Raw genomic sequence first — 21,948 nt, forward strand, 5'->3', positions numbered from 1 at the left:
GCACAGGGCAATGACGTCACCCACAACCCACAGCGTTGAGCCGGGTTCATGCGTCGCCTCCCCATCAAACCACCCTCCCACCCCTGGCCGTGTATCCTGAGCAAATGCACAGGCAGTGCTCACATTTGGAAGAACATCTCAACGAAGCGTTGTACAAGTCGAACAAAACATGCTGCCAATACAAGCAACATTCATCTTTTCGCACTGTGAAAAAAAAGTAACGTCATGTCAAAATGTTTTTTTACTTTGCTTCTGGGGATTATTTTTTGAAAACAATAATGGTCCGACAATGTGTGTACTGAAATTGAGTAGAGCATGGTATACTTTTGACTTTTTTGAGTGGCATTGTATTTACTCTAGACTATAAACACCACAGCCAACTTTTTGTGTTAACTCACCACGTGTACAGACAGACCTTGTTATCAATCCACTGCTGGATTTGGGTAGGGGTGCTGTTATCTGACTATACGACACCACACTGGACCAGGCGGGTTGTTGAAGGCAGGCAAAGACATGGCAGCATAGGAGTACAGTACAACAATGTGTGTTGCTGCACTACCCTCTGCTGACCACAACGCAGCACAGCCCAACAGCAACCTAAGACAATCCAGGCTCAACTCTGCTAAGATCAGGTGCATTCTGGGTGATTTGTTAATGGCCTTATGATTAACTCACGATGACGCTCAAGCCTATCAAGTATGGAAAACATTTTAAATTGGCACGAGCAAAAACAATGGCACAAAGCTTTGCAGGGCCGTACCACTAAATGAAAGATGAATAAAATATTAAACGATGGCAAAGTGTAGTCAGAGGCATGGCACATGTTGAATGGCTCTACTTAAATAATGCAAGACACATTTTCCATCATAGTGTTTTGTATTAAACTAGGTGAAAGGCCACCGACGTCCACTCTCTCCTTTTTTATCATTACCATTATAACAATTGCGTTGGAACATTATGTTTTGTATGATTAAGGGCACCACTTTCATGTAATCCTCACATTTGAATGGTAAATTCTAGAATTGCCAGTCTACTGGAAAGTATGGGTGAGGGCACATGATTGTTTGACTATCATTGTTAAAATGCATGTTTCAGATAAGGGATTCAAAATTGGGATGAATAATAAATACCAAATGTATTACATGCTGAATTTTGGCAAAGCATTAACTATTCTATTGCCACTATTCATCATCAGCCATGGTCAATCCACCACCGGAGGAAGGCCTACCCAAACCACCGCCATGCATTCTTCACGATCCAGTGATAATTCACCCAGCACCGACACACGAGCCAATTTCATTGCTACATCCCTCTCAGACACATTCATTTCCTTGGCTCTCATGTTTTCTAATTACACCAACAAATAATCACATTATATATTTATAAGCGCATGATAGTCCTTGATGATTAACAGTCTACATTTCTGGGTCAGGAAATCAACTACTGTAGATAAACACAACACCCAGGTCAGATTTGAAAGAGACTTGAAATCGCAATGGTTCTCACCTGCTAATATAACGTGTATCATTCAATCAAACAATTAAATGAAACATACTTTGAAAAAGCGAACTGAAAGAAGCTTGCTCGATGAACGCACATGCATGCCTCATCTTCCTAACCATCTGCTCGGCAAACAGCACCAAGTCCAGTTCCTCTGCATGGATGACAAACACCGTTGCTTGACACACGCGCACACGCACACTGGCACATGGGCAAATTGCCAACTGGAACACTTGCCAACCTGCACCATCCCCCAGTACACAGCTAGTTATTTTGTTCCATTTGTACAACCTTCTGAGCACACCCCCTGGATTAGGTTACTTGGAGTAGCATTCATGTATTCTCACTGTAGCGGCTAGAGCTAGTGTTGCGAAAAAGGCACTGACAAATTGTAATCGGCCATGAAAAGTTTCAGGAGCAGGTTTCTTGCAACGTGACTCTTTCAACAACCACCGGTCTTGAATATTCAAGAAATCTGGAGCCACGAATTCTCCTCCTGCATAGGTTTGCAGAGCTGTGCTATATATAGCTCGTGTTGTTTGGTATACAGTCCAACTTTTTTCGCTCCACATACAGTGAGGGGAAAAAAGTATTTGATCCCCTGCTGATTTTGTACGTTTGCCCACTGACAAAGAAATGATCAGTCTATAATTTTAATGGTAGGTTTATTTGAAGTGAGAGACAGAATAACAACAAAAACATCCAGAAAAACGCATGTCAAAAATGTTATAAATTGATTTGCATTTTAATGAGGGAAATTGGTATTTGACCCCCTCTCAATCAGAAAGATTTCTGGCTCCCAGGTGTCTTTTATACAGGTAACGAGCTGAGATTAGCAGCACACTCTTAAAGAGTGCTCCTAATCTCAGCTTGTTACCTGTATGAAAGACACCTGTCCACAGAAGCAAGCAATCAATCAGGTTCCAAACTCTCCACCATGGCCACGACCAAAAAGCTCTCCAAGGATGTCAGGGACAAGATTGTAGACCTACACAAGACTGGAATGGGCTACAAGACCATTGCCAAGCAGCTTGGTGAGAAGGTGACAACAGTTGGTGCGATTATTCGCAAATGGAAGAAACACAAAAGAACTGTAAATCTCCCTCGGCCTGGGGCTCCATGCAAGATCTCACCTCGTGGAGTTGCAATGATCATGAGAACGGTGAGGAATCAGCTCAGAACTACCCGGGAGGATCTTGTCAATGATCTCAAGGCAGCTGGGACCATAGTCACCAATAAAACAATTGGTAACACACTATGCCGTGAAGGGCTGAAATCCTGCAGCGCCCGCAAGGTCCCCCTGCTCAAGAAAGCACATATACATGCCCGTCTGAACTTTGCCAATGAACATCTGAATGATTCAGAGGACAACTGGGTGAAAGTATTGTGGTCAGATGAGACCAAAATGGAGCTCTTTGGCATCAACTCAACTCGCCGTGTTTGGAGGAGGAGGAATGCTGCCTATGACCCCAAGAACACCATCCCCACCGTCAAACATGGAGGTGGAAACATTATGCTTTGGGGGTATTTTTCTGCTAAGGGGACAGGACAAATTCACCGCATCAAAGGGACGATGGACGGGGCCATGTATCGTCAAATCTTGGGTGAGAACCTCCTTCCCTCAGCCAGGGCATTGAAAATGGGTCGTGGATGGGTATTCCAGCATGACAATGACCCAAAACACATGGCCAAGGCAACAAAGGAGTGGCTCAAGAAGAAGCACATTAAGGTCCTGGAGTGGCCTAGCCAGTCTCCAGACCTTAATCCCATAGAAAATCTGTGGAGGGAGCTGAAGGTTCGAGTTGCCAAACGTCAGCCTCGAAACCTTAATAACTTGGAGAAGATCTGCAAAGAGGAGTGGGACAAAATCCCTCCTGAGATGTGTGCAAACCTGGTGGCCAACTACAAGAAACGTCTGACCTCTGTGATTGCCAACAAGGGTTTTGCCACCAAGTACTAAGTCATGTTTTGCAGAGGGGTCAAATACTTAATTCCCTCATTAAAATGCAAATCAATTTATAACATTTTTGACATGCGTTTTTCTGGATTTTGTTGTTGTTATTCTGTCTCTCACTGTTCAAATAAACCTACCATTAAAAGTATAGACTGATCATTTCTTTGTCAGTGGGCAAATGTATAAAATCAGCAGGGGATCAAATACTTTTTTCCTTCACTGTACCGGATTTCTGAAGCTCCTGGTACGTGGAGCGAAACGTCAGAAATCATGCAAAACAACACGGCGTTTAACCTGAAAACCACAACTTACGCTCTACAAAATTGCATACAAAATATAAATCGTAACATAAATCGCTTGGCCACAGAGTTATAAGCTAAGATCCTCAGAGGAGTGGGGCTGCTTTTGTGGATAAGCACATTTTCCAATAAGTGGTTTAGTTTGCAATGTGTGGAAATATATTTTTTTATCCATGACTATTATCTTCAATATTCATAGCTAATGGTAAGAATATTGTGTGTGGTACAGTACCGTGACTTATCTATGACAATCACGGATAATGGGATGAGTAAATCGCAAGGAACGGGGTTCGTGGACTCCTCTTATCCACAACTTTTATCTCTGATAATCACAGACAATATATAATGGGATGAATTTAGCACGTAGTGGAGTTCCATGACTGCCACCCGTGGTAAACATGGGTAACGGAATGATCAACATGAAGTACTGCACAGTGCTGTACTTGGGTGGTTGTGACAGCATCTGCTACAAAGAGATGATAAAATCCTCAATGTCGTCGAACATCACCATGCACCATCATCTACTTCACCAACCATCATTTAGTAATTCCTCATCCATCACCATATGCATCGTCATTGTGCCGTGACTAGCATTTACGGTGTTAAGTTTACTTGCAGCGCTATCCCACATGGTTCTCGAACAGAATACAACACTTCTCACCAACTTCTCTAGCTTGCCACTCCAATGCCCGTTCCTGCCAAGTAGTCTTTCCGTTGCATCGACTGACAATGACAATGATCAACCTTGTGGCGGTGACTGCAGTTGTGACCACGGCAACAATAGATCATTACCACCATCCATCGTCTTCGTCATCCATAACTCATCATCCCTTATTGTGCCAACGACTGGCGAACAAGGTAGGCACGTCCCAGTATGTTTAAACGTGGATATTCACACACATGGCAAGGAATGTGTTCTTAACAGTGTAGCGGCTCGCCCACGTGCCGTGGCACTCACTGCTGTAGACGAAGCTGACGTTTTCGGCGTGCGAGGACGTGCCGAGCTCCTTGTGCGCTGGTGCCGGTGTGGGAAGGTGCAGCCCGTTGCTCCGCTTGCCATTGATGGGGTTGAATACCAGTTTGGGGGTCACACAGCTGAAATGACAACAGCACAAGACAGGAAACAGAACTTAGCGGCGCATCGCAGCACACGCCTCTAAATTTTAAATTGCTTCAAAGCGGGCGATTGGGATAATTGTGCGGAGGCCGTCAAGCACACAAGATACAAAATCTTCCTGGTTGCGAGGTGGCCATTAAGTGGCAGCACATCAGGTATCTATGCACGAATTTTAACGATATCCCTTTGTAGTGTGTTTGTTTTCACTAGGTTTCCTCTCACCCACTTAAACACGAAAAACACCAAGCAGGACCCTCATAAAGGACATTCTTGCGACTCAGTCAGTGTTTCCTGGATAGAGGACATTCATGTATTTAAAGTGTCTTGCCAACTTTCCCAAATAATAAAGCCACGAGCCAAAATTCAGTAAAAAAAAAATGCACACGCACAGATTATGTAATGCTTTCCAACTTCCGTTTATCCTTGGAAACACATAATCAGCAGTCCGAATCATCACTGGTAGCTGAAATTAATGTGTTTGCATCTTTATAAATTGTCCCTTTTTTACCGTTGTTTTGTGTTACTCTCAAGTTCTAGATGGTAATTTGATCATATTCTTTGGGTCTTTCGGTAAAGTCACGTAGATATCTAAGTCACGTAGATATCTAACGTGGCTTTACCGAAAGAGCCAAATAATGTGAATTCCTACAGTTACGAAAGCTTTAAGTCAAGATTTAATTAGATCACATTTTCTAGTTGTCTCAAAAGGGCAAGTCCATATTAGTTACAACTTCATACTAATGTTTAATTCATAATGAGTCATGTTTACCAAGAGCTATCGTGCCCCGCCCCCAACCCATTATAAAATATCCAAATGAGATAGCGTTACACAACTTTTTTTTCTGCAGCAGCCATCAAAGACCAGGCACGCCAATTACATGTATTGTATGTCTGTGCATTATTTTAGAAGGCACATGGCCAATGTTAAGTAATGCTGCAGTCAGCCGATTTAAAGACATTAATGGAATGAGCTGTACGCATTCTAAAACTCACTTCAGCTGGCTGGGAAAAAACTAGATTTTAGTTGGCATGTTTTCATAAAAAATTATTACGTGGTCAGGAAGTTATTTCTACTTGTGAAACGTCACTGTTTATGGGAAAGCAAAACTAGCGCTGCGAAGCATCACTTGTCTCGGGATGTGAACACATTTTTACAGGGAACGACTACTTTGGAAAATAATAACGATGAAAACCACACATACCAGGTATCATTACACGCACTTTAACAACTATCTCCAGATGTTGTCTTCTCTCACACTGGCTTTGTTAAAAAAAATACAAGTGGGTACACATAATTAAAATATGTACAATAAACTTGATGATGAATAACTTGTGTTTAAATGTAAAGACACTGTTGCATATCGTGTTACTAATGAGAAATGTATAACCTTCACATTGTAAAGGAGACAAACAAACTGAAGAGGCAGTTGTTCACAACATTCATTTCTCAAGGTCACTGCAAGGGACGGAGAGCACGAGGCAGAGGTTTTTAAGTTATAAGGTTTGAAACCGAATTCCTGAAGACTGGTTTTCAAACCACATTTTTGGTTCAGTGACCAGGAGAAAATGCGATGGCAACATTTAATAAGGCGCAACGATATATGCATTGTTAAAGAAGCATAATCAACATTACGTTTAGGATTGCGTATAGTGAAAAATCATACTGGGGATATGTATTCACAGTGCTGTACACACCGGTACGAGTTGGTAGGTAAATCAATGCTAATCCACACTTTGGACAAAACAAAACTTGCAGAACATTAAAACACTGAACTCCATGATTAATTAAATCGCCAAAGTTGCAAAGTTTTACTTCCGTATATATAGGTTCGATATGGGTTTGTATTTGTCCAAGTTTGCTGTGACGTACATTATTCCGTATGATAATACAAAAGTGCGTTTTGTGTTCAGCCAGCCCCTGAAACAAAAAAAAGTCCAAACACCTCCAGCCCAGCCATAATTTCACTTGTGATCTACTGATAAATGTGACCTTAGGGACCTACCCAGAAAAGACATCCCATTATAAATGATTACGCCCACACATGCTCTATTTATTATTGAGCTCATGCGTCAATGCATCGTGCACTGCTGTTAAATTGCAGAAATACCATAAAAAGGAGGACCTTTCAAAGTATTGTTTTAAGAACCTATATTAACGTGCCTAGTTCGCTTGTGCTATACCTTAACCACATGCAATACACGTCATGTAAAGTAATTCCTGCATACATAGGAAAAAACGTAATTACTGCCTTGTGACAGTTTTTTTTCAAGTCAGACCTGGGGGTTAATTGTAATTGCAATTACAGTTGAATTGTCAGCTGAAATTGCAGGACCTCTTAAAAGTCTGCCCTAGGATGCACAATTATCGTGGTAAACCTTTCAAGTTTCAGTAGGAATAAGGAGCTGCAGCTATGGACAAGTCGCCCGGAATGTCCGATCGTCATATCTTAGAAGCTAAGCAGCGCTGAACCTGAAGTGCTTTGATGGGTTCACCACCATGCACAAACAGGTTGCCATATAGGGCTTGTGGGACCATGTCATCATAGGCAGCAGGGGGAAAATCAGCAAAATGTATTGTTGTGATGTACTTATGGTCCTGCATCTATGCTCTCCACCTTCACCAGCTCGTACTGACCAGCATGGTTATGTATGGTGAAACAACCCCCTTGAGCTGCACAGTGTGGGAAAGCCATCATTTAACAGTGTGGTAGTGACAATAAATGGATTTGCAGTATTTTATGATTTGCGATTAAAATACACAGACCTTTATACAGGACATTTTCAATTAGGTAGTCTGTGACTAATCACGAATCTACAATTTTACATGACCACACACCGCCTGACCCCAGCAAGGTGACGTAATTACACTCAAATGAAGCCATCAATGACGTAATTCAGGCCAGCAATAACATGCAACAAATATTACAATATTAAGGTGGCACAACACATTGTCAATGAGCAAACACATTGTCAATGAGCAAACACCTTGATTGCAAGAGGTGCAGTGGTTAGCACACTGCACAATAAACCTGACAACCTGAGTTTGATTCCTGGGCACGGATAACATCAGTGGCGAGTAATATTGGATTCTTTCCGGGGCAGGGCGCCTAGGACACCCAATTTCACTGCCTCACACTGACCAGCATGGGTAAGTATGGTCAAACAACCCGTGACCAATAGAGATATGGCATATGTGCGAGTCCCTTAAAGGGAATGCCAGTCACATGTTAAGTCGAGATTAAACTTGTAATCCAGCCAAAAGGAGTAAATTATGCCAGTTTAACAAAAATCACATTTGAATCATCACCTCTCGCACAGTATTGTATTGCCAAATCTTTTCCACGTTCTCGATTGCAGATACTGAATGTACTTAAAACTTCAACCAGAACTGCTTGATATCTGCCTCATGACAGGACTTGGCAAAAGTACATTTAAAGAAATAAACTTAATCTATCATTCATCTCTATATTTAAGAAAAAAGTCACAGCTGATCAGTATGTAAAACCTACATTTAATAAAACGTATGCAAGCAACGATAATCACGATAGAACAATATTTAGAAAAATATTAAAGCATTTGATTACCGTGGATATTTTATCGTACAATATATCGTAGTATCGGTATATTCCAGGAAAGCAAGTTTTTACGGTGTCTAAAAAGGATGAACGCAAGGTGTCAAATTTGCGGCACCACTCTTGAGAAAAAGTGTAGCAACTGTGTGTATATGTGTAATATAAAATCAATACTGTGACAAATATATTTTTTATACAATCCCAGTTAAAAAGGGCCATGATGAGAAATGAAACCGGTCCTCTGGGAGTTTGCCACTTTCCAAGGTCAAGTGGCAATGATCGATACACTATAAAGGTCACAGGGGTTTAAGAATGCATATCGATTCTGATTAAAATAGATTACGCTCAAGTAATTAGAATGTACTCACCGAACCACATGATGACTTGAGGCCAACTCATTTGGATCGGGGATGCGGCGAATCATTACTAAACCCTGCACATTTAAATTATCCTCCTTGTGTTTGGCTGCAAACCATTTCTTAAATGGAAAACTGTGTTTTTGGTAATTAAGGAACTAAAACAGAGCTCTGGTTATGACAGAACAAGTCCCATGAGCTCTGGCAGCATGGCATGAGACTTACCAACTGCTGCAGTGCATGCCACCATGTGTACGCAACTTCATACTCCAAGTCTGAATAATTACACCACTTTCGACTGCGAGCTTAATTATCTAAATGGGGGCGGAGGGGACATGCTAAAGTCAAACAGAATGCACACCTGTTTCCCGAAGGCAGCTGCTTGCAGCCAAATAAAGATTAGGAAATGATAGACAAACGAATGTGAGCGAGATAATTTGCCCCTGAACCTTGCTTCAGCAACTGCAGACACCACTGCTATTAGTCATCCCTTGTGTAATTTAATACCATTTCCACGGACATACAACCGAGGACTTTTTTTAATTTGTACTGCCAGTGTGGTTAGGGTTGCCACCTTTGGAAGGGATTTCAGTCCCATGCAATTGCAATGTAACACAGTACTCCGCTACATTGGTTTTGATGTACATTAACTTGAGGATCTAGTGTCAGAATGCCTTGATAGCTGGCTCTGAGCCTTAGACATGACCAACAAATCCTGGGGATTATCTCCTCCTGTGGACAGCAGCTGCTGATGATGAATACAATTTCAGTTAAGACAGCTGGAATGATCTTGATTTGAAGTTTTCGTGACTGCAGCAAGAAAACTACTTCAGCAGTGTTCTTGCTGTAGTTGTCTCACCTGATGACTATCGAAATGCCGTGAGCTATTATTTTTTTCTAGCGACGTGACTTTACCGAAAGAACCAAAGAGTACCGCTGGAATGGTTTGAACTTGGTTATTTTATCATCCTGAATATTTAAAAAGAACTTACTCCGGGTACGATGCAGACAACCAGAATATTCATAGTAAAATGTATGCGATAGGTCACAACAGCTGCGCAAATGTCACGATTCCCAGCCTAAAGCCCCAATTCCATTCTTACTATCAAATACGATTCCTAATGGGATCATGGAATACAGTACTGGGAGCAGAGTGGTGCGTCATCGCCATTGAAACGTATGACTGATGCCCGTCCGTGGAATTGGCCCAATTTCATCCCAATTCCGGCGTTGTGTTCAGGGAAGAGGAGGGTGCATGTGTCCTGGGCAGCATAAATAGGCCAAGGGGTATGTGTAACCATAAGCTGCTCCCTTCAGCCCTGGTCACGAATGGGCATAGGAAGGACCATGTTCGGGCCAACAGCCACGAGGTCATTCAGGCTCAAATAGACCCTCCATTCTTGCCTGAACACCACATCAGAAGTGGGGGAAATGGAACGCACTATGCATCTGAAATGCATTTCAATTGCAATTCTGGCCGTTTGTAATTGGTCAGAATGGGCATTCTGGCTAGCTGGAATCAGCGATCCCAAGTAAAGCATTGCCGAATGTTAGAAGCTAAATTCAAAAGAGAATCCCAATCTACTGTGTTTATCATAGTCATGGAGATTTTAACATGAACATTTCCCAGGGATGAATCACGTTTCCGAGGGAATTGCCAACTTGTAAGAATCATGCGTTTTTTAAAGAGATAAAACCTTGACGAGCTGTCCACTTCAATAAAACATGTCATGCTCCTCCATTGACAGAGCTGTCATTTAGAAGTGTATTAAAATGTTACTACATATGCATATCCATTACGTTTGAAGTGGACTATTATTGTAACTGTTTAATACTGGGCTGTTTACAAGGTCTATGAAGCAGTTACCTTGTGTAATATAACTGTGTGGAAACGATAAATAAACACTGTGTGCCCCTTTAAATAAGAGACAGTACTTTATACTATAAACACAATTTGCAGAATTGTCAATTAATATCGATGATGCATGTGTAGTGACATATAATTGGTCACCAAGTAGCATAGCGCTGGCTGCTGGCAGGGAAGGGGATCTGCAGCTTGAAGCAGCCCTGACTGACAGCAGGCCACGTGATAGACCCGAGAGGGATCTAGGGTAAAGGTTACGGAAGCGACACGTCGAGAACCCGCTAGTAGGTTCCAGAAGAGGGGCGTGGCCGGGGCGGAGCGAGGCCACACTAACAGGATAAAAGGGGAGCTCGGGGCTGTCGTTTGGAGTGGGATCCGGTCGTTGTTGCTGCTGAAGATCGTCACCATCTACGTCTTCACCTTCTCGGCGTCGTCAGTCAGGCAGTCTGCCAGCTGTCCTGACTGGGAGCTGTAGTTACCTCTTATGAACTGTGAAGGCTGTTAATAAACAGAGTTGCGTATAAGCGAGAGACAGAGAGTGTGTAACAGTGTAGGGTGTGTATAAAGTGTACAAAGTGAGCTCGGTGTTTAATTAAAGAATTGCCTCCAAGAAGTTACGTCTCCAAGTCAGTCACTACACATGAATCATGCTGTGGTCATGATGCACTTCCACGACACATCGTGTAGAGGGTAATTTATTACTCACACTGAGCACAACACAGGCCAACACTTGTTCTTCCTCACACAGAGTATAACTAAGTATTAACACCTCTACTGGTAACACACACAGCCAATCACTCGGCATGGTCTCATCGCTCTCACTCGGCTACGCCACTGACTGGCGGCGTGACGAGAAGATGACGGTGATGGAAACCACGCAGGAGATCTTCCACGTGGCCGACGAGGGAGAGAGATGTCGGCGAGCAGTGATGCAGCTAGGACCCAGGACCCCACACACGAGCCTCGAGCCCCGGGTCCGCTCCCCCTTATATTCCCCCAGGCGAGGCTAGGCCCCGCCTCTGGCCACACCCTCTCGTGGAACCTTCGAGCAGTTTCCGGAGTATCTCGGCTAGCCCCACCTGTTACCTTTGCCCCAGATACACCTACTTCTCTGATTGGTTGGTACTTAAACCGTGTCCATACCTGTGATTCCCTTTCCAGCCAGCAGGTGTCACCCTGTCATTACACATGCATTAAACTGTAAATAAATGTTTTATTTTATTTATTGATACAAGTTGTATGCAATTCGTCATGTGACATTGCAGTATTAGTGGCAGAGTACATTCAACACAATTTAGAAAGAAATTGAATCTGGCCTTGCATAAAATATCAACCCTGAAGTGTACAATTCAAAGCAACACGGGGTTATGTGGTGGGTGAACCATTGCTGTATATTTCTGCATGATCGAACAAAAATATCGACCAAAACTCATTTTTACTTGGAAAAAAAGTTTACTGTACAGGTCGCTTCTCTAATTCAGAGGCGACCTGGCCACAAATGATAGCTCAACGACATGGCTCATCATGTGGAAATTGATAGCAGCCAAATACTCTAAAAGGCATGTTTCTAAATGTGGAGGGGAAAAAATGGAGGACCCAGAGAAAATCCATGCGACCACAGGGAGAACATGCAAACTCTAAATATACAGGCTACTTTATCAAAACATGCAGTATATAAATACAGTACAGTATATTTTCAGTTGCAAAGCAATGTCATTGTGACAGTGTAACAATGGTATGCGTTAGCCAATAAAGTATATTACCTGCATTAATGACAAATTTAAGCACAAACAAGCAAACTTGTCTCAATGAATTTCACAGCCACCCTCATAAATAATGCAAAAACAAAAATTTCAGAAATGTCAAAAGGGGGCAAGACTGCATTAAATGAACATGGAAAAACTGCTGAATCATCGACGACGCGAGCTAAAATCGATTCGATGTCTGTGAGAAGAACTGGTTTCCCAAACATATTTAAGGCACGGCTGCTTGTTGACCACAAGGTGCCTTACACAAGAGCTGCTGCGTCTGTTGCTCTGCAAGCTGATGAAACCCACTTATTAACATGCTGACAAAGTACACTCGGCGTCTGTCACAATTCATCTAATTTCCCATGTGGCTTGCAGGGGGGGGGGGGGGGTCGGTAAACAGCCAAGTGGCAGTAATGCAAATGATCAGCTTATTCGTTCATCTACTGCTGGACAAGTCCTCTCTCCAAACGAATGTTGGTTATGTGGGGGGGCTCTTTGCCCATACTTCCCCCATGCAGGTTGGTGCATGGACAGATGGATGGGAGTTGCCCAGGACACGTTCGAGGAATTTAACACGGGTGCCCAGAGTTCATAGTGCAATGTGCGTATCGCTACGCCACCGGACACAGTAGCAATGAATGTTCATCCGAACAGAAGCGTCCCTATGCAAAACACGCACTCCGTTGTATCTACAATTTAAACAAAGTGTTATATAAAGGCTATTATGGCTTAAGGGCATGCATCGAGGGTGGCACAGTGATGCATCACGAGTTCAATGTGGAAACAGGTTTGAAGTTTTCCCTGTTAATTGAATTAAAAGTTGGAGGTGCGTTTTAAGACTCCATTAGGTGTGTGTGTGTGACCAGAGTTGTATAACTTTTTTGGACACCAGTCACAAGTTTGGGGTGCATCTAACTTTCTCAGCTGTTTTATAACACCCTAACAGTACTGTGACGTTTTAACAATATTGCACATGAAACCAGCAACTACAATATGGTGTGTTAACAAGCTCAATTTCACAGTTTCATAATTAACTAGAGTACAGTACATCTACTTTTACCATCTCAATGACGACAGGATTAATGAGTGATCATCAAGGCTTGCCAGGTGTCGTAGGAGTGGGGCTAAGAGGTGGCCAATGACAGCAGGGTTTAAGTGTGATGGGTTTTCTCTGGGCTCGTTTCATTAATTGAACTGGCCAAAACATCAAAACGCAGGACCCTCCAGAAAAATAGCCTTGTCATTTGTCGAGGCTTCTTGTTGAGAAAAGAATTTGCACTCATCACCGTTATTAGTACCATTAAAATTAAACAAATCTTCTTTTTAAAAAGTACATGCTGTGGTTTAGGGAACACCTGTGTAGTACTGTATTTGTAAAGCAAGGATGCTTTTAACGTTTTCTTAATTTATGGTTTTATCAATACTGTAGATAAAGCCAATGACACACCAGACGAGGTCAGCACACATTATTGGCACGTGTCCTTGAACAGAGATAAAGGCAGTACAGTGCTCACACACACACACTTCACAACTTGCCGATTTAAAAAAAATGCAAGATGCCCGAAACAAACCTAGCCAGCATCATCAGTTACGAGAGTGATACACACACACAGTGCCCATCCGACAGAAGAGCTAGCCGCATCACTGCGTGGTCACATCACATACATTTGCAAAGCACTATATGGAATCACTGTAATCACGGTATTTTATTTACAGAGAAATATATATGAATACACAAACCACGGGAAGAAATTAAATCACGTTCAAACATTTACGTATAAACTTTTATAATCCAGTTCTAGTTGAGACTGACCCAATGAATGTGTGCTTGCACGCCCTTTAAAAAAATGCATCAACCGAAATGAAAGCGCTGTTTAAGCGTAATGTTTGAATACTAATTAAAAACGCGCGCGCACAAACACACAGTTAAAGCTGCTCTCATGTTTGGCGAGTCAACAGAGAGCACGTGTCGTGGTTGGTACTCAGCAGCACGTGGCAGTGTGTGGTAAAGGTTAAATAACGGGAGCCCAGTTGCATCCCGGCTCTGGCAAGGAGACCCCGACCTTCGGGCAAGGTCACCGCACACGTGCAGCGTGGACCGGGGTTAGGATCACTAGGGAATGGGATTAGGGGTTCACAGTGATACATGACACACCGCCGGGCTACAGAACCATGAACCAAGATCACGACTTGGACCAAGACTTGTACAAGGATCCGGGCCCGAATCTTACCGAGAGCAGGACTAGTTCCAGGCACCCGGGTCTGAATACATACAGGGACTATGGATAACAGTACAAGGACGCGGGTAGAATGACGCACTCCCCGAACGAGAACCAGAATCAGAATTAAGACCTAGGTGGGACGAATCAACTAAAATCCGAACCCGGAAAGCCTCACACTCGCACTCGGGAACTGGACCACCGATACTTGGGAGACCTGGTCCCAGACTGGGGACTAAAATCAGGCACGACTTAAAACTCGAATCGGTGCCAGACTTTGTGGACAAGGACCATAACGTTGACGACACCCAGCATGGATGACTGCAAAACCCGGACTCAAGACCACAGGGCAATCAGTCTCGCCTCCGAGTCGTGAAACCAGGCCCAGGTCACCCTGAACACACGGACTCTAGAACCGGTCCCGGACTGGGAGCAGAGTTAAACCGGGCCAGATCGAACACTGGACAGGAACATTCAACCCGGACTGGCCCAGACCCGACCCGACCCGGACTGGACCAGACCCGACCCGACCCGACCCGACCCGACCCGGACCCGACCCGGACCCGACCCGGACCAGATCCAACCCAGACCCGACCCGGACCAGACCCAACGCAGACCCGACATGCTTTTACGGCTGCAACCTCAACCCAACAACAAAAACAGCCAGAAACAGAGAGTCTGACCCCCTCGGGCCAGACCCCCACCAAACCAACGGGGCACTCGGAATCCAAACCCAATGCCCGATTCCTTACCAAGCCGTCGGCGGTGACCGGGGCTCGGAGTTGAGGCTCCCGGCCTGATGGTCAACTCCGTTCTTGTTGTCGGACTGCTGCGCCGGACCTGTGACGGGACAATTAACACAAACGGAGAGCTTGACGCAACCCACCACTACCACAACCCCAGCAAGCAGCAACAACAAGCAACAACAACAACAAAAACCCAACACTCCGCCAATTCCATTCACCAAAACCCAAGCTAAGACGAAACTTCACACAGCAGGCTCGCACAAATCGCCAACTTAAGCCGACGCTAAAAACTAGCGAAACGCGTGCGGCCGTGTGAATAACTCCGCAAGCAGCGAGGTAATTGCGAACACGGCCCAATTGACGTGTCGGCATCGGTGCTCGCTTGCACAACCACATTGCGCGTTTGCAGTTTTTTGCTCGCAAGCTGCGCCCAAAGGGTTTCGAGCATTGACGATCCCGCGAGAGGCCAAAAAGTGCCGCAGGGGCATTGCAGGTAAGGAAAGACGCTGCAGGAACCTCGACAAGCATCAACGTGCAGCAGACCAACGAAGCGCCGACGACCACCTTCGACTGTAAATGAACAATGCCGCTCGTTGTTAAGCCACGTGTTGTTGTTCGCAGAGCACGTGGACGGGGGAAGAGGTGACCCCTGGCGAACACGGGAGCTCACCCTCTGGCCCCCGTGGACAAGGTCAACCCGCCTCCACGCCGAGCCCGTGGGCCTCACCTCGTAGCCTGTGCGTGACCATCTTGCTGGGCCCCCTTGTGATGGTGTACATCGCCGCGGTTTCCTCGAGATCCTTGCTGTGCTGTGCCGTCCTAGCTCACACACGTACTCGTCCTCGAGTCACCCACGGTACTCGCTTATATAGGCACGTGGAGGACCACATTACAACGCCCACATCCCCCATCCCCACCCCCCCCACTTCGCTGCCACCACCCTTCACAACGACCAACCGCACTTGGTACACCCCGCCGGTGTGAAGCCGACCATTAATATGCGTGGGCGAGACCATTCGTGCGGATACAGAGGGGGGGGGAGGGGGTTTGGTTGGGAGTTACGTTGGGGGTGTTGGCTTGTGGGCGGGATTTGTAGGGGTCAGCTCGGACTTCTGGAAAGTAATGTGGTGGTATGGCACTGTACGGTACAGTGGCTGCAGCACTTTGCCTGTTCGCGATTATTTTTGGGGTGTTGCAAAAAAAAACATTACCATCAATTCATTTATCTCCTTTTCGATTTATGCCCAATAGCTCAAACTCCCATCATACGTTATGACCTTTAAATGTTTGCTGTATTATTTATTTCATTGTATACTCCACCACCCCTCATCTCGCTCTCTCTCTCTCCAAAATCCTTCCTTTCTCCAAGTCACAAAGTAGAAATTCGCGATAACGCATGCAACGCAAAGCGTTGCACATACGTGGAATGCACACACGTGTGTGTGTGCGCGAGTGGTTAATTAGGTAATGTGTTGCTTGAGAGTCGAGCGCGCCGCTGGTGTAGTGGTATCATGGAAGATTCCCATTCTTTCGACCCGGGTTCGATTCCCGGGCGGCGCACGTTTATTTTATTTTTCTGTTTGTTATTGTTGTTTACAAATTCTAAAACAACGATGATGACATTCAGCCTCCCGACAACATTTTTGCGTCATTCCACTGTGAATATTTAAATAAAACGTCGTCACGTACCGAGGCGCTTTCGAGAATGCCGCTGCAATAATCTGGCAATGTTGAAGCTCCGGCAAGTTGCGTTTAAAGTCGAAATATACATTTCGTGGCGCAGAGTACGCATTACGAACGCCCATTGCAAAGTGTCGACAGCAAATTTAACGCCGAGTACAGTGCAGCATATAAATACTCCGTAAACTTTAACCTTCATTTTCCGCGTATTTAAAAAAAAAATCTTACGCCGCCAAATGGCCGAAACGGGTACTGGGTATAACTCTAAACCCCGTATTAAACCCGAGATTATTCACCAATGCAGCAACATATTTCGTCGAATAAAATTTTTTCTGGTACTTTACAGTATTTATCCGTCTACCAATTGGCAGAAGATAGAAACAAATATAGAAGATATATTCTTAGTTTTTTCGGTAAAGTCACGTTGAAGAGAAACAACAAAATAACAAAATATATATATATGACTTTACCGAAAAAACTAAGAATATGAATTACTGCAGTCACGAAAGCTTTAAATCAAAAAATATAGAAGAATTATTCCACGAGTAAAAAAAAATAATCGTGCGCCGCCCGGGAATCGAACCCGGGTCGAAAGAATGGGAATCTTCCATGATACCACTACACCAGCGGCGCGCTCGCTCTCCCCCTAGCACGGCACGCGAGCTATAGGACGCAGTGGCACATCACGGGACACGCTCTATCCACTGCTGGATTATGTCTGTACGTTGGACTTCTTTCACACCGTACGTAGCCCACCGTGCTAGTTGGAGGTGTAGGGGAGGGGGACAACACAAATAAACCCAAAAAGAAGTTCTCAAGAAATTTATTTTCAAATTACAAGGTCTTGCTACCCCCATTTAATTACCTGAAAGTTAATATATATATTTTTTTAAGGGGGGTGTATTTAAAACAGAAAGGAATATGCAATGGGGGGAAAAAAATTGGGTGGCAATTCATTGGGGGTCACAAAACATCTGGACCACCATGTAGATTTATAAGTACATCGCTCCAGTGGCTTCCGAATATCTGATGGAAGAGCATTCCAGACGGCCGCAGAAGCGCATCTGAAAGCACGCGATACAGTGACCGTCTTTGTTCGATGTTTAGCCAAAATCCGATGCGGCAAGGATGACCGTAGTTTGCGTGATGGTTTATAGTCCTTGACGAGATCAGCAAAGTATTGTCGTTCATTTGTGGGAAGCACTTTGTGTGTGGATTAGACACCTTACTAAAACTAAAAACGATTGAAACTAAATTGTTGTTTTTATTTTCCCAGGTAAGGTCCACTAAATTATATACTGTAGCTCTTTTTCAGAAGCGACCTGGCCGTAAATGATAGTTCAACAAAGTGGTTGCTAATCATGTGGAAATTTATAGGAGCCAAATACTCTAAATGCATGTTTATTTCTAAATGTGGAGGGGAAAACCGGAGGAACCGGACATGAAATCCACGCGTCCACGGGGAGAATAAACAAACTCCAAATATATACAGGCATCAGGGGTCAGGATCGATAATCATGACCTCCTGCGTACCAGGCGAGGGAATTAACAGCTCTCCACTACAAGCACGAATAGGGCTTCACCTGGCGTTCTTCACGCTGGTCAGTGCAGGTTGGTGAAGGTGGGCAGCAGAGACGTGGGAGCATAGAAGTACGGTTCAACAATGGGTTCAGCTGCACTGCCCTCTGCTGTAACATCACGCAGCCCCGCATTCTCTAGCAAACCTGTTGAGCGTGGTGGGCGCCCATCCAGAATCAGAATCTGTGTTTAGATTGGAGGAATGCGAAGACCTGCCGATTTGTCAACACAAAATGCAAGCTTGGGCAAGGCAGCAAAACAACAACAAAAACAGTTTCAGACCACACCAAGTCAACACACAGTTCCTTGATAGCAATGCACATTAAATGTAACTATATATACATGGGCACGGTTCAGAGTTACAAACCATATTTATAAACGCGGCTGTATCTGGCACTAATATTCTACTTAAGGGTATTTTTTCAGGAAGATTTACGACGTTAAGGGAGAAAATAAAGTTGTTCCTAAACGTTGGTGCTGCAACTGCAAAATCTTTCTCATCTATTCCAATTCCTGTTGTAGGGATAGTTATACAAGGCAATTAGATGGACGTCTTAGGTTTCTTGGATTTGACAATGGCGTTAATGAATTAGCTAAATATAGCGCCGATTTGTCAATAAGCATTGTATGGATGAACGGGACCCAATGTAGAATTATAATTATTTTAAATAGAGGTCACAATCGTGGGTTACGTCCAGTGCAAATTAAAGAGCAGAGTGATAATGCGGGTTTAGTCTGGTTAGCGTTTCATTAGTAGTTGGTTTGTAAGCAGCATCAGAATCGTCACAATAGTCGAATTAGAAAACAGTGTTTCTAAATAAAAACCCTATATTTAGATGAGTTTCTTTCAGATGTGATCAATATGAAGTTGGAATGTAAGTTTTTAGTCAATCAGTAAACCCAATAATGTTAAGCATGCCGTTTGTTCATAGATGTTTCTGATATCCATAATAGGTGAAGGGAATGAAACTAGATTTTTTTCGGACGTTCAGCTGGCATTGCTACACTACTCTGATGAGCACGAACAAATCTTGACTTAAAGCTTTCGTGACTGCAGGAATTCATATTCTTTGGGTCTTTCGAAAAATATTTTCTTTGAACCTATCTCCGTGACTTTACCGAAAGACCCAAAGAATATGAGCACGAACAATTATATATATAAAAAAGCCCCATACAGAATTGACGTGTCGGGTAAACACAGGCACTGATAAGCGCTCATCAGACTGTCAATGAAACATGTATGCATTAGCCATGACACATTATATATATGCACGAGCTTTACTACCCGGCTTCGCCAGAGACTTGGATTCTTGTCTTGGATTAATACACGGCCCACGTGGAGGGTGAGGGGGGGGATGCGTGACGTTAGCAGGCACACTTCGTGACGCTGCCGCATGCGGGTAACATCACCGCTCAATTGCCGTGCAAAATATATACATTATTGCGCACCCAAAATACAAAAGTCTATTTTTATACTTTTTGCATTGTGTACAGTCTGGAAGCTACAAACATGCCAAATTTCAAGTTTGTTGCATGTCGGGAAGTATGCTAAACATTTCGAACAGACACACATATTCACAAATTTCCCTTTGATATATAGATGAATTGCTCGGACAGGGATTTTGGTCGTTCTGAAGCCCCTCCTGTCCCAGCCCACCGCGATTGCTGCACCTCCCTCCCCTGCACCAGCCCCCACGACGACCAAACAAGGGGCGGGGCTGAAGAGGAATGGGCGGAGCATAAAGATGAAGGGGGCGGGGCATAAAAAAAGAAATGTGCAGAGGGCCTGATTCGGATTGAGTGGCTTCCAGAGGGTCTCAACTTCCCTGGTGATTTAAAATAATGAGAGCATAGAATCAAATCCTGTACATATAGTAGGTAGCATCGCTTCAGTGCTGCAGATGCAGCCACAGGCCAACTAGTTTAGTGTATTTCAGCGAAACTGAAGCCCTTTTTTGCGTCTGCTGTGCCTTACAAAACGTAAAATAAAAATTAAGATTTCATAGTCTACACCATGGGTGTCCAAACTACGGCCCGCGGGCCAACTGCGGCCCGCCATCCATTTTTAATTGGCCCGTATCAAAGTCTAAAAATATAATGGACTATGGCCCACTGTATTGCACTTCTTAGTTTAAAAACTAGGTGGCGCTATTGTCTTGAACAAGGCAGCGTCTCCACAAAGCAAGCAATCGAAGAAAAAAATTGCTCAGGGTCACCAGAAATGCTGGAACCGAAGAGACGCAAGATTGCAAGCGAGTACAGAAAATTTCAGACTCGGTGGAAAAATGAATATTTTTTCATAGAAACCAAGGGGAAGTGTTTTTGTTTGAGTCTAAAGGTGACAACAACATGTTTGAAGCTGTGTCAGATGCAATTGACCAGGCTGGACTTAAATGGGACAAGCTGTGTGGAATTACAACGGATGGGGCTCCAGCAATGACAGGCGAGCGCAAAGGCATGGCCTCGATGGTGAGTGCCAAGGTGCGGGAGAGCGGAGGTGAGGCTGTCAAAATGCACTGTATCATCCACCAAGAAGCCCTCTGTGCCAAGATAATCCAGCTTGGCGATGTGATGAACACAGTTGTGAAAACTGTCAACAGAATTCGGGCACGAGGGCTTTACCACAGAGAATTTCAAGCGCTCCTCTCTGACGTCGATGCTGAATACGGGGACCTACTCTACCATTCTGAAGTGCGCTGGCTCAGTCGCGGCTCCGTGCTGCAGCGGTTTTATTTCCTGAGATCAAATATCGACAAGTTTTTGAAAGGAAAGGGCAGACCTCTCCATGAGATGAGTAACCCTTTATGGTTGGCAGAAACTGGCTTTTTTAGTTGGTCTCACTGATCATCTCAACACCCTGAACAAGAGACTACAAGGCAAAGAGCAGCTGGTACCACAGCTGTATGCGCACATGAAAGCATTCCGTGCGAAGCTCCGTCTCTTCGAGTCACAACTGTGCAACTTCAATGTAGAGCACTTCCCCACGCAGACCGAAATCAAATGCGCATTTCCAAATGCCAAGCTCTCTGCAAAAATGGGAGAATATGTGTCTGTGATCACATCTCTCATGACAGAATTCAGTCAGCGCTTCCAAGATTTTTCTGTCATTGAGAAGGAAATCACACTGTTTGCGGCTCCGTTTTCAATGGATGCAGAAGAAGTGGAGGAGAGTCTGCAATTAGAACTGATCGAAATTCAGTGTGATGATTCTCTGAAGAATCAGCATTAGCTTCTCTCCCTACCTGACTTCTACCGGAGCTTGGAAAAGGCCAAGTTTCCTTTGATGAGACACCACGCAAAACGAATGATGAG

The 21,948-nt window shown here is 44.2% G+C and overlaps 1 protein-coding gene and 2 non-coding genes across 5 annotated transcripts in view; 1 reads left to right on the plus strand and 2 right to left on the minus strand.

Annotated features, from left to right (window-relative positions):
* The window catches only part of LOC116953997 (MAPK regulated corepressor interacting protein 2), a 32,447-nt gene extending 16,144 nt beyond the window's left edge, over window positions 1-16,303 (minus strand). The window contains exons 1-4 of one of the 3 annotated variants that reach the window (XM_076074188.1): window positions 16,106-16,300; window positions 15,385-15,472; window positions 4,712-4,848; window positions 1,556-1,654 (exon numbers count right to left, since the gene is read on the minus strand). In XM_076074188.1, the coding sequence (XP_075930303.1) occupies window positions 1,556-1,654; window positions 4,712-4,848; window positions 15,385-15,472; window positions 16,106-16,157 (376 nt within the window). In that variant the 5' untranslated portion in view covers window positions 16,158-16,300. Of the gene's footprint in view, window positions 1-1,555; window positions 1,655-4,711; window positions 4,849-15,384; window positions 15,473-16,105 lie in introns of all 3 variants that reach the window. The other 2 variants (XM_032974389.2, XM_032974380.2) reach the window with 2 other exon arrangements.
* A 564-nt stretch (window positions 16,304-16,867) lies between these two features.
* On the plus strand, window positions 16,868-16,938 carry TRNAG-CCC (transfer RNA glycine (anticodon CCC)). The gene has a single exon. It is a non-coding gene; the product is annotated as a tRNA-Gly (tRNA).
* A 682-nt stretch (window positions 16,939-17,620) lies between these two features.
* TRNAG-CCC (transfer RNA glycine (anticodon CCC)) lies at window positions 17,621-17,691 on the minus strand. Its single transcript has one exon. It is a non-coding gene; the product is annotated as a tRNA-Gly (tRNA).
* Window positions 17,692-21,948: the final 4,257 nt, after the last annotated feature.

The sequence above is a fragment of the Petromyzon marinus genome, chromosome 3, assembly GCF_048934315.1.
Source record: "Petromyzon marinus isolate PM22_M1 ecotype Great Lakes invasive population chromosome 3, UKy_Petmar_22M1.pri1.0, whole genome shotgun sequence".
Lineage (NCBI taxonomy): Eukaryota > Metazoa > Chordata > Hyperoartia > Petromyzontiformes > Petromyzontidae > Petromyzon > Petromyzon marinus.